Source organism: Diaphorina citri, unplaced genomic scaffold (genome assembly GCF_000475195.1).
Source record: "Diaphorina citri unplaced genomic scaffold, Diaci psyllid genome assembly version 1.1 scaffold1470, whole genome shotgun sequence".
NCBI lineage: Eukaryota > Metazoa > Arthropoda > Insecta > Hemiptera > Psyllidae > Diaphorina > Diaphorina citri.
The window spans coordinates 64,751-77,562 of NW_007378896.1; the positions used below are offsets into that span (position 1 = coordinate 64,751).

Genomic DNA, 12,812 nt, shown 5'->3' on the forward strand with positions numbered 1-12,812 from the left:
CCTTTAGAAGGTACTGTTTTAACTTGGCAGGGCGGAGAGCTCCTTAACAGGCTATTGCTAGTGATATCCTAGTAGATAGTTTTTTCTTTCAATTTCTTAGTTTTGGGAACTTCCTCCAGTTCGTTCTTGGTACTGCGGTCTTGGTAATGTGCACTCCACATTACGTGGACTTGCTATGTAATCTAATCCGACCAATGTTGAAGGTCTTCTGAACGTTCAGCCTGAGTGACTTTACCAAACTATCACTCTTCTCGATATCTCGACTACTTTCTTGCTCGCCGCAGATTCTGGACTGTTAGTTACCAACTGCTACTGCTACACTGCTGGTGAGCTGGCCCTACAGTGCTAGAGGAAGGCATGGAATCTTCTTCTTTTGGTGCTTATTCGTATAGGTACGGTGATTTCTCATAGGATTATCGGGTCTATCACTCTTCTCGATATAGATCTTCACTTTCTTGCTCGCCGGCTAACCATTTACACCGTATGTATGTGTGGGTATGAGTCTATTCAATTTGGTTTATTACATGCTCTTATTACGATTACTGCTAGTGAGCATTCCAACTCGAATCTATGTATGTACGTACTACGTAGGTATTTATGTATGTTTGTGCAGTCATTTAAAACAGTTAGTTGACTGTTCCCAAGAGTAATGCTTGAAAGTGGTATCCAAAGTGAGTGGGTACGATATGGTGTATGGACTATATGGTAGTGTAGGAGTACATGTATCGGGGGTCAAGAGGAAGAACGGACTAAGCCACACACCTCGTTTCGAGATAATTCGAGTTAAAGTTCAAGGCCAGCCAATCACTATCAGGTAGACCTGACAGGTACGCCTGAACAGGTCAGTCAGTTCTCAATGATACCTGATAGTGAGTGGCCGGTCCATCTCCTGAATCACTCTGGACGGACCCCATTCAGGCAGCAGCTTTCCTAGAGTTGGATGAGGAGGAGTGAAGTCGTCGACAACGTTAGAAACAACAGGACCTTTAGAAGGTGCATCTATGGGTCAGAAAGAAAGAGTTCGAGACGTTCTACCACCGCGTCATACTGTTTTTCTTGGTAGCAAATTTACCGATCTGTGTCGTATCATGCCCATCCCGTAGTGTGTCTCTCATCAGATGAACCAAGGGCCGGATATAATGTCTGAGGCAATTTCTTCTTTTCAAACCCCAAGTGTGTATTAATATGCTGGCCACTGCTGGGTACCTATTCCTAAACGAATCGAGCTCCTTTTTAAAACCCTCCTTGAATTCTAAGGAATTGTAGGGACTTTGTAACCAAGAATATGTGAATTATTCCTAGGCACTTTCGGGATAGGGCTGAAAAGCCCCAAGAAGTACTCCTTGGATTATATTAGGTATCTAAAAGTACCTAAAAACGGCTTTCTCTGTGGTGTATATTATCTCTTAGTAGCGCTGTCAAACTGTTTTAACTTGGCAGGGCGAAGAGCTCCTTAACAGGCTATTGCTAGTGATACCTGGTAGATAGTTTTTTTCTTTCAATTTCTTAGTTTTGGGAACTTCCTCCAGTTCGTTCTTGGTACTGCGGTCCTGGTAATGGGCACTCCACATTACGTGGACTTGCTATGTAATCTAATCCGACCAATGTTGAAGGTCTTCTGAACGTTCAGCCTGAGTGACTTTACCAAAGATCAGACCGTCATTTTTAAAATTCGGGAGGTACATTCGTAGAATCTTAACCTATCCTTTGGGGCATTTACCCTTACACCTAAGCTTAGCTTCAGAGTGGGCTTTTTGTGTCGTATTAAGCTGAATTTGGAAGGTAAGGTTCAATTGTTTTCAACTAGTAGTGAAAGGCTATCATCCCAGTGATTTAATTTACACCAATATTTACATTCATACAATGCATCAGACTCACAGCAATGTAACATTTAAAGAGACGGCCGGACCTACAGGCCATTCATCCGACCATTGCGTGCAGTCTGTACCAGCGTTATTCAAACTGATACGAGGGTATTTTATTTGGAGCCACTTCAGGAGGGGAGAACATTCATATTCGCCCCTATAGTTAAGGACAATCCTAGCGTGGACGTTACTATACATGTAACTGGAAAGGTCTTTGATAGAGTTTTAACGTCACTATTTCTTGCTCGCCGCAGATTCTGGCCTGTTAGTTACCAACTGCTACTGCTACACTGCTGGTGAGCTGGCCCTACAGTGCTAGAGGAAGGCATGGAATCTTCTTCTTTTGGTGCTTATTCGTATAGGTACGGTAATTTCTCATAGGATTATCGGGTCTATCACTCTTCTCGATATATCTTTCTTCACTTTCTTGCTCGCCGCAGATTCTGGACTGCTAGTTACTAGTTGTCAACTGCTACACTGCTGATCCTAACACTGCTACTGACTGTTGGCCCTGTAGTGTTAGAGAAATGTATGGAATCTTCTTCTTTTGGTGCTTTTTCGTTGGGGTAGGGTAATTTCTCATAGGATTAACGGGTCCATCTCTCTTCTCCATATCTTTTTTATCTTTATTCTGCTATTGCCATTCGGCGAAAGCTAAAGCCGCTAAAACAACAACAACTCTCAAGAATATGTAGAGCAGGGCCACACCACTTGGAAATGTCGCACAGCATATTATCCTCCGATATTTCCAACGTAAGTGTGGACCCTGCCTGAGGCTTTGTTGCCAATCAACTTTGAGAACCGATCCCTATTATTGTGAGACCCAGAAACAATTTGCTCCACACTTCCTCTTGAGTCTGAATACCTCCCACTCAGTCAAAGTTGAATAACACCCAGACTGAGGTGAGATAAGAGAAATGTATCCAAATAGATAGAGCAGAGAACAGAACAAAATTGTAGAAAAAATGTAGCAGAGAACAAAATTGTAGAAAAAAAATGTAGCAGAGAATAGAATTGTAGAAAAAAAATGTAGCAGAGAAATTCGATACGGAGCAATAAATTTAGAGAGAATGGACTTGGATTTTAATCCACACTATGGATATGAAATGAACGAAGACTATGGAAGTATATGGACATGGCACAAAGACACAATAAGACAGTATTTAAAGACAACTCTGATGTTGTTATAATCGATGATATGTTAACACGATTACGTAAGGAGAATGAGAAAGGAATCAGCGGAAGCAGACGAATGCGAATAGAGATATACGCGTTATAACAAAACGTCCAAAAGTATTGATAAGCCTATCGTCATCCAAAATAAGCACATTGAAGGTATGGACCCAAAAGGGACTTTTTTAAAGAGGTTTGATAGAGGGAACTTTAACTGCTAGGGTCTTATTCTTATCGTTCCGAAATCGAAGAAAGACAGGATAGGAGAAAGCCAGCCGCTCCGAGAACGAACCTTATCCCTTCAGGATAAAATAATTCTAGTCTGCTACTTACCTACTGTTGGTCCTACTGGCTACTAACTGCTGGCCCTACAGTGCTTTTCTAAGATCCTCACACAGTTTACCGGCCGTCGATCGGTGTCAACTGAATCGTTCACACTGCCTTGACAACATAGATTCGCCTCGTCGATCGACGGCCGGTCGACTATGTTTTTTGGACACACCTTTAGACCTCTTTTGAATTCAAAATTCCTGCAAAGATGCAGATAGATGCATTTACACTTCTGAGCAACAGGGCAATCCGAAAGTGCATCACTTCTTGTTCCAAAGTTGCTCAGGTGTTGCCTTACTTTTCTCGCGTACTGTACGAGTACACCCAATTTGTTCTGTGGTAATAGATTTGGTGTACGGTACTAATTCTAGAGAGTCACATGGTAGTCGAGCATTCACTAGCGTTATCCTATGTATATGGTTATCTCATAGACGTTACTTATTATGGGCCTTGATTATTACTGATCAGAACATCAGCTCGCATCTCTACTTGTACTATTCTTTATACCAGGTACCTAGCAAGCTACGCTTCGAATCTAGATTATTTATTTGAATCTAGAGGTTTGCTAGAGGGAGCAATGGAGGTCTTGTCGTCCCGAAATTGAAGAAAGCAAAACAGGATAGAAGAAACCCAGCCGTTCCGAGAACAAAGCCTACCGGTCTCCTGATGGCGGCCACTCATGCTCAGACTGTCTGTGTGAGAGTGGCCGCCATCCTATTAACCTTATCCAGCCTGAGTGGGGCCGGAAAAAGCCAACAGCACGCGATCGCCCATAAGGTCACCCATCCGAATACTGACCACGCGCAACGTTGCTTCAGTGATCCATCCGAACCTGGTGCAGTCAACGTGCTATCACCGCCGGCTAAGTTGTTCTTTACTTTGCAAGGACGTTGAGATATAAACACAATCCGTGATTCTGAATTTTTGAAAAAGAAAGGCAGTTCTTGAATCCAAACAGAATAATCCTAGCAGAATCATACCTAATCCTAGAAGAACTAGCAGAATTATTGCAATTGCAATTCTACGTGTGTATAATTATCAAACAAACTGTTATAAAAACCCCTAGTAACACACGTACCATAGTCAATATAATCATAGACATACACAATGGACACCACATCATGGACGCGTGGATTAAAGCTATTATCAATCTCATTGGATCAATATTTGCAAATACCTGAAGGACATGGACTGGTACCAATCAAGCCATTACTCACAGATTGGATAAACAGGGAGAAATGCTAGAATGTTAGGTTAAACAGATAGGAGTACCCAAATCCATTACCATTACCTACACCGCTTACGCTTACACGAACACTTACAAGAACATAACACGAGCGGGTATCAAGCTATATCCACACAATTATAGTCGACGCGACGCGACGGCCGTCGATAGATATCCACACTGCCTGGACAACATAGATTCACCTCGTCACTCGACGGACTATGTGTGGACACAGCTTTACACCATGGCTTGAAACCTACTCTTCAAGCTAGTGTACTGGACCGACTTTTCTCCCTAGACTGGAATGTTCCTGGACGGTAGAGATATTTATAAAGGTGTGAGTCATTAGCTAGTACGTGTGACTCTAATATTCAACTCTAAGCTCAACACCTTAATAAAATATAGCATTTCAACAACCTAAATCAGGGGAAGTAACCCAATAAAAGAGTTCTTCCACCCTAACTTATGGCACCCTATCACTAATACCTCGTGTAGAAGAATCATAGAAGTATAAAACTTCAGCTCATAATTGGACGGCATTCAACGTGCTAAGCACACGACAAACTACAGCGCAAATGGTTTCTGACGGTTTTATGCTCTGAGGCTATGGGCGTCTGTTACATTAATCTGATTTGAGATCACACACACCTTCGTGAAGTTAATTGGCAACATGACGTGTGTTTGGCGTACTCCGATGGACAGGAAAGAATAGAGATAGCAAAGCTCACGGAAACTTAAGAGCCTAGAACCTACTGATAGAGAAACACTGCTAAGATCGGCCAAAGATAGGGACACAGGGTCATCAATCCCTTTTGCTGAAAACATGAAAGACCTTCTTTACTTCATCACAACACTTGTTTGCAGCTTTCTAGGGGCCGGACATAACAGGAATCAACTCTTTGAGTGGAAGGTAGGTAACCACTGCGTTCTACCATATCTCTTGAGTGGAAAGTAACCATTAGACAAAATAAACGCCGGAGGCGTTCTCTACCACCTTGAAGCTTCATCATTATGTGGTCAAATTGTCATAGCATTCCTTTCCACATCCTACTTCCTTGTTCTCCGGTTGTACTTCCCCTTTATCTTGGGAACTGACCAGTTTGTTTAACTTAGGAACTGACATAATTAAATCATATGTGCCGCCACAATCATAACATGTTTATTGTTGGTTATGGTTAAGCTAGAGTTTTAACGAAGTTTAACATTTCTTAAGGTGCGTTCACACATAGTCTACGGCTGTCGATCGACGTGGTGAATCTAGGTTGTCGAAGCAGTGTGCACGGTTTCATTCGACATCGATCGACGGCCGTCGACTGTGTGGATACACTAAGAGATGAGTTTTTGTCTAATTTTTCTGAGTGTCTTCTACAGTTCACTGAACCACGAGGGGGCACTGGGCAATACTAAATCGCCTTAATCTAATCGTGAAATCTCTATGTTGTATGTGTGACTTATATGAGGGTACAAAGCTAACTAGGTTGGCTGAAACTTTAAATACCAACCTTATCCGTTAAAGTTCACCCCAGGCAGGAATCAAACCCGCGACAGACCACTTACAAGGCAGGCCACCTTCCAAGCTAACCAGGCTGCCGGCTGGCTCCATTCTTAATAGATTCCATTCATCGAACCCACTTTTAATAGATTCGATATAACATTCAGGGATCTTGTTGGAATAATGCACCTTGAAATTTCTAAAATTGACGTTAATACCTACCTGACTAATTGACTTCTACCGATAAGAGTTTACTGCACCTTAAAATAGTGTTAGGTACTTAATTCTAAAACTATTAGGTACCAAAATGAGGGTACAAAATACCACGGTAATTTTTTTGCTCGTGAGAATGAATGAAAAATTATCAGATCAAAGATCACATTCCTGTAATACCTTCTAAGTACCTATGTAAGTTACTGATAAAATCAATGGCTGTACCGATACCCATATAGATATCCATATTTTTATTTATAATCATTGTTTAGGTTTGAGGCTTTGAGGTTAATAGACTATTGAAGTACCATCGTCCCGAAATCGAAAAGAGGAGGAGGGAGGATAGGAAAAAAGCCAGCTGTTGCATCGTGAGAAGGAATTTTATTTGCTAAAGTTCGCCCCGTATGGGAATCTATCCCTAAAAATCTTTCTTTTATGCTTAAAAGCAGTGGAGTGTTAAAATTTGAGGGGCCTGAATTTGTCCCTGCGGGGTTGGGATATACTCCAGTACTTTTAACCCAACGGACAATACCACAGTAGGTCGTTAGCGCCGAAAAAGGGCTTACCTGCAGTAGAGACAGCCCCGTCAGAAGAAAGCATATTAGAACAGCGGGTGAACATGACATCTTAGGAACATAGTCGTCCTCCCTAGCCACAGCATGCTGCAGGATAGGTCACAACATTTGGTGACCTCAACCAGTAGGACATTGGGTGTCCGAATCTTCGGGGCAGAATTTGGACGGCCTTTTATGCTTAAAAGTAGTGGAGTGTTATTATTTGAGAGGCCTGAATTTGTCCCTGCGGGGTTAGGATATACTCCAGTACTTTTAACCCAACGGACAATACCACAGTAGGTCGTTAGCGCTGAAAAAGGGCTTACCTGCAGTAGAGACAGCCCCGTCAGAAGAAAGCATATTAGAATAGCGGGTGAACATGACATCTTAGGAACATAGTCGTCCTCCCTAGCCAAAGCATGCTGCAGGATAGGTCACAACATTTGGTGACCTCAACCAGTAGGACATTGGGTGTCCGAATCTTCGGGGCAGAATTTGGACGGCTTCGATTCGAATGTGCTGGTCTGCCTGGAACAAAACCAAGAAAATCATTTATGTAGTTAGTAAGGTAAATATTAAAAAACTTGTCTGGAACAAACCCATGAGAAACGATTAGTAAGGACTCAAGGAGTCAATTTACACTTCGCCTTAATACAAAGGAGACTCTTTGTTTACAAATCCTCTAGAAATAATTGGTATTTAAGGAGTCGTCTGAAACGAAACCAAGTAAATCGTATGATAAATTCCGCCTTTATTAGGTACAATCCAAGGTCTGCTCCTTATTGTAACAAAGTACCTAAAATTCAAGGTGTTTAGGGAATGTGCTTCAAAAAGGAAGACATTGTAGGTAGGTACCTACCTATTGAATATTTGAAATAGGATGAAGTAGCCCCCCTGATGTAATCTACAGAATTGGCTCCTAAGAAAAAAAAAAAAAAAAAAAAAAAAAAAAAAAAAAACTTATATCTCAGAAACGGCTGGGGATTAAGGAATGAAATAAACGGCATCATGTAGATGAAATTTTGATGATTAAAATGGCTTTTTTTAAATTTGCAATTTTTTTTGCAAAATGGCCCATTTTTTGCCAAATATAGGTCACTCTTATGGGAACCCCTATTTTTTATTTAATTTTTGGAATCAGCATAAAATTTTAATTAAAAAAATGTATTCACTCGAAAAAATTTGCTCTGCAAAAATTTGCACAAATCGCGATTTTGTGTGCGTCAGTGACCCCAGATTTGATGAACAACGCAGTTGGTCCTGAGTTAGAGCGAAGAATGCCTTACTGTGTACAAACAGATGGATCTCATTTTGAACAGCTTTTATAAATTTGTTTGTTGTTGTTGATTGTTGTTGAAATAGTTAAGTGAATAATACAAAAACTAAAGAAATAATTAAGAAATTGTTTTTCTTTCTCACAGTGTACAGAATTTTTGTAGAGCAAATTTTTTCGAGTGAATACATTTTTTCAATTAAAATTTTATGCTGATTCCAAAAATTAAATAAAAAATGGGGGTTCCCATAAAAGTGACCTATATTTGGCAAAAATGGGCCGCTTTGCAAAAAAATTGCAAATTTAAAAAATGCCATTTTAATCATCAAAATTTCATCTACATGATGCCGTTTATTTCATTCCTTAATTCCCAGCCGTTTCTGAGATATAAGCGTGGTTCGCAAATCACGAACCACCCTGTATATACACACCCTCTCTACTAATTATGCATAATATGCACATCAGGGCTATAAAAAAGACATATTGGTTTGGAAGAGGTTAGTGGCGTACCTCATGGACATAATTATACTTGAGATCGTGATCAAGGCTAGCACGCTGCACTGTTGCATTATCAGCACATACACCTGATCCTGGCAAGAACCACTTGCCAGATAGGTAACAGGTAGGTACCTCATAAACCATTTAGTATCGGAGAAGAAGTATTTTGTAATAGGTAATTATTTATAACTTTTCATAATTGTTGTGACTTGGAACCACAAGTAGGTCGGTGAACCGTAAAAATCTCTGAGGAAAAGGGTCTGTACCTACCTCTCTACGGTAGGCGGTAGGTAAATTGTAGGTACGAGTATTATGTCTGTGTCTATAGACATAATTAGGTATACCTATACCTTGTAGAACACTTTTCGCGCGGGATGACGGATCAGTACCTAGGCTTAAGGATAGGAGAAAGCCAGCCGTTCCGAGAACGAACATTATACCATCAGGATAAAATTCGCCCCGGGCGGGAATCGAACCCGCGGCCTACAACCGCTATTCCAAAGAGAGAACTTCCAATGGCCTTCCAGTGCCCAAAAACGAAATGAGAAAATTTCTTTTCCTTTCGATATTTTCATAGTTAATCCACAAAAGAGGTTTGACAGAGGGAACTGTAACTGCTATGGTCTTATCCTCCCGAAATCGAAGACAGAAGGAAGACAGGATAGGAGAAATCCAGCCGTTCCGAGAACGAACATTATACCATCAGGATCAAATTCGCCCCGGGTGGGTATTGAACCCGCGGCCTAGCGCTTACAAGGCAGACGCACTACCAACTAAGCTAACTAGGCTGGCTTAATCCACTTTGCTATTAATAAGTGGTAAGTTACCACCAGGGCAATGGCGTACTGCTGGCTTTTCCTGACCCCGCTCAGACTGGGTGAGGTTAGCATGAGAAGGCCACTACCTTGACGCCGAGTGGAGGGTAACACCCCCGTCACTAAAGGGGGTTTTACCCTCCAGTGATGTTAAGATACAGTTAAGATACCTCACTGGCTTTTCCTGACCCCGCTCAGACTGGGTGAGTTTAACATGAGAAGGCCGGTACCTTGACGCCGAGTGGAGGGTAACACCCCCGTCACTAAAGGGGGTTTTACCCTCCAGTGATGTTAAGATACAGATACAGTGATGTTAAGGAAGCAGTAGGCAGCGGTCGCACGACCCGGCAGCTAGGATCGGAACGCCTTAAGATACCTCCAGTGATGTTAAGATACAGATACAGTGATGTTAAGGAAGCAGTAGGCAGCGGTCGCACGACCCGGCAGCTAGGATCGGAACGCCACCTTTAAACATACTCGCAAAACTCCCGAGGCTGCCTGAACATGAAATTTGTTTGACATTTCGTTCAAATTTTGTCAAACAAGCCTCCTGGTCAAACACCAACCACACCTACGTATACAATAAACAGCTCGTTTCTAATAAAATTATTCTTTCTTTATAAGTTCAAAACAAACACCAACAAACCTAAAGTTGACATAACGTGACGTGTAAATTTGCAAAAAATTCTTCTATAAAAGTTCACGGAGAGAAATCAATTTCTTTTTTGTCCGATTCCTATAAAGAAAGAAAAAAAGATAAAGATAAAAACTTATCAGAATATTGACCATCTGATAACAGGTTTTGATTTTGATAATTATTGACACTACATAAATACGTATGCATCAAAAACAATCAAAAAAAATCTTGAACTCACATTTAGGTAAACCATCAAACTTAAAGTTGAATTGTCTGAAGATTAAAAAAAAGGAATTGTCTGAAGATTAAAAAAAAGGAATTGTCTGAAGATTAAAAAAAAGGAATTGTCTGAAGATTAAAAAAAAGGAATTGTCTGAAGATTAAAAAAAAGGAATTGTCTGAAGATTAAAAAAAAGGAATTGTCTGAAGATTAAAAAAAAGGAATTGTCTGAAGATTAAAAAAAAGGAATTGTCTGAAGATTAAAAAAAAGGAATTGTCTGAAGATTAAAAAAAAGGAATTGTCTGAAGATTAAAAAAAAGGAATTGTCTGAAGATTAAAAAAAAGGAATTGTCTGAAGATTAAAAAAAAGGAATTGTCTGAAGATTAAAAAAAAGGAATTGTCTGAAGATTAAAAAAAAGGAATTGTCTGAAGATTAAAAAAAAGGAATTGTCTGAAGATTAAAAAAAAGGAATTGTCTGAAGATTAAAAAAAAGGAATTGTCTGAAGATTAAAAAAAAGGAATTGTCTGAAGATTAAAAAAAAGGAATTGTCTGAAGATTAAAAAAAAGGAATTGTCTGAAGATTAAAAAAAAGGAATTGTCTGAAGATTAAAAAAAAGGAATTGTCTGAAGATTAAAAAAAAGGAATTGTCTGAAGATTAAAAAAAAGGAATTGTCTGAAGATTAAAAAAAAGGAATTGTCTGAAGATTAAAAAAAAGGAATTGTCTGAAGATTAAAAAAAAGGAATTGTCTGAAGATTAAAAAAAAGGAATTGTCTGAAGATTAAAAAAAAGGAATTGTCTGAAGATTAAAAAAAAGGAATTGTCTGAAGATTAAAAAAAAGGAATTGTCTGAAGATTAAAAAAAAGGAATTGTCTGAAGATTAAAAAAAAGGAATGGTATGAGCTAGAGACTTGAAATTTGGTATGTAGTTCACAAATGTGACAAGGATGCAACACAAAACGTTTGGTTGAGATGGTTGCTGCGCTTGGCGGTATTTTGACCGCTTTTGGACAGATTTCGACCGTTTTTTGGCGGTTTTCAGCTATACTGACTAAACGGTTAGAGATATTGTAAAAGTTACAATAGAACATAAAAATAAGCATCATTCAATAGGATAAGGAAAGTCGTGTGATGTTCACACCAGATTTTTTGACAGAGGGAACTGTAAATGCTAAAGGTGACCGGCCGTCGCGTCGTGTCGATCGACGGCCTTCGACTATGTGTGGACACAACTTAAGGTCTTATCGTCCCGAAAACGAAGAGAAGAGGACATTACAACCTACCTCGGTGGTGTAGTGGTCAAGGCGCTCGCCTGGTAAACAGGAGGGCGTGGGTTCAATCCCAGCCGAGGTATGGAATACCTACCTCGGTGGTGTAGTGGTCAAGGCGCTCGCCTGGTAAACAGGAGGGCGTGGGTTCAATCCCAGCCGAGGTATGGAATACCTACCTCGGTGGTGTAGTGGTCAAGGCGCTACCTACCTCGGTGGTGTAGTGGTCAAGGCGCTACCTACCTCGGGGAGCAGTATAAATAAGCACTCTTATTATTATTATTAAAAGATACTCCCAGAAAGTCTGTTAAGGATAAAGTTCGCCTCGGGTGAGAGACGAACTCGCGACTTAAGGCCGGCCATACACTATCAGGTACTCCTGTCAGGTCTACCTGACCGACCTAACGCAGTAACGCTTACAAGGCAGACGCGCTACCCTCCAAGCTAACTAGGTTGGCTGAAACTTTAAATACCAACCTTATCCGTTAAAGTTCACCCCAGGCAGGAATCAAACCCGCGACAGACCACTCATCAGGTACTCCTGACAGGTCTACCTGACCGACCTAACGCTTACAAGGCAGACGCGCTACCCTCCAAGCTAACTAGGTTGGCTGCAACTTTAAATACCAACCTTATCCGTTAAAGTTCACCCCAGGCAGGAATCAAACCCGCGGCAGACCACTTACAAGGCAGGCCACCTTCAAAGCTAACCAGGCTGCCGGCTGGCTCCATTCTCAATAGATTCCATTTATCGGACCCACTTTTAATAGATTCGATATAACATTCAGGGATCTTGTTGGAATAATGCACCTTGAAATTTCTAAAATTGACCTTAATACCTGACTAATTGACTTCTACCGATAAGAGTTTACTGCACCTTAAAATAGTGTTAGGTACTTAATTCTAAAACTATTAGGTACCAAAAAAATGAGGTTAATTGTTAATTGATACTTACAAAGAATGTACTTCACAAAGGAAAGAGTCATTTTTACTTTCCTTATCCTATAGGAAGGAAAGTAATGTAATCGGGTCAAATTTTCGATGGTCAGCTTTTAGTGTCAAAACACGTTTTGAGGTCCCTAGAGCCTAAATCCAAAGTTTCAGCCATTGGTCCGTGTGTGTGTCTGTCTGTGTGTCCGTGTGTGTGTGTCTGTCTTGAAATTTGGTATGTAGCGGTCTAATGTGACAAGGATGCGACACAAAACGTTTGGTTGAGATAGGTGCTGCGGTTGGCGGTATATTGA

General features: G+C 40.6%; 1 protein-coding gene across 1 annotated transcript in view; it reads right to left on the reverse strand.

Moving 5' to 3' along the window:
* LOC113470264 overlaps positions 1-7,586 on the reverse strand; it is a 41,203-nt gene extending 33,617 nt beyond the window's left edge. The window contains exons 1-2 of the mRNA XM_026828565.1: positions 7,357-7,586; positions 6,865-7,042 (exon numbers count right to left, since the gene is read on the reverse strand). Coding sequence (XP_026684366.1) covers positions 6,865-6,924 — 60 coding nt within the window. The 5' untranslated portion in view covers positions 6,925-7,042; positions 7,357-7,586. The remainder of the gene's footprint in view (positions 1-6,864; positions 7,043-7,356) is intronic.
* Between the last annotated feature and the right edge of the window lie 5,226 nt (positions 7,587-12,812).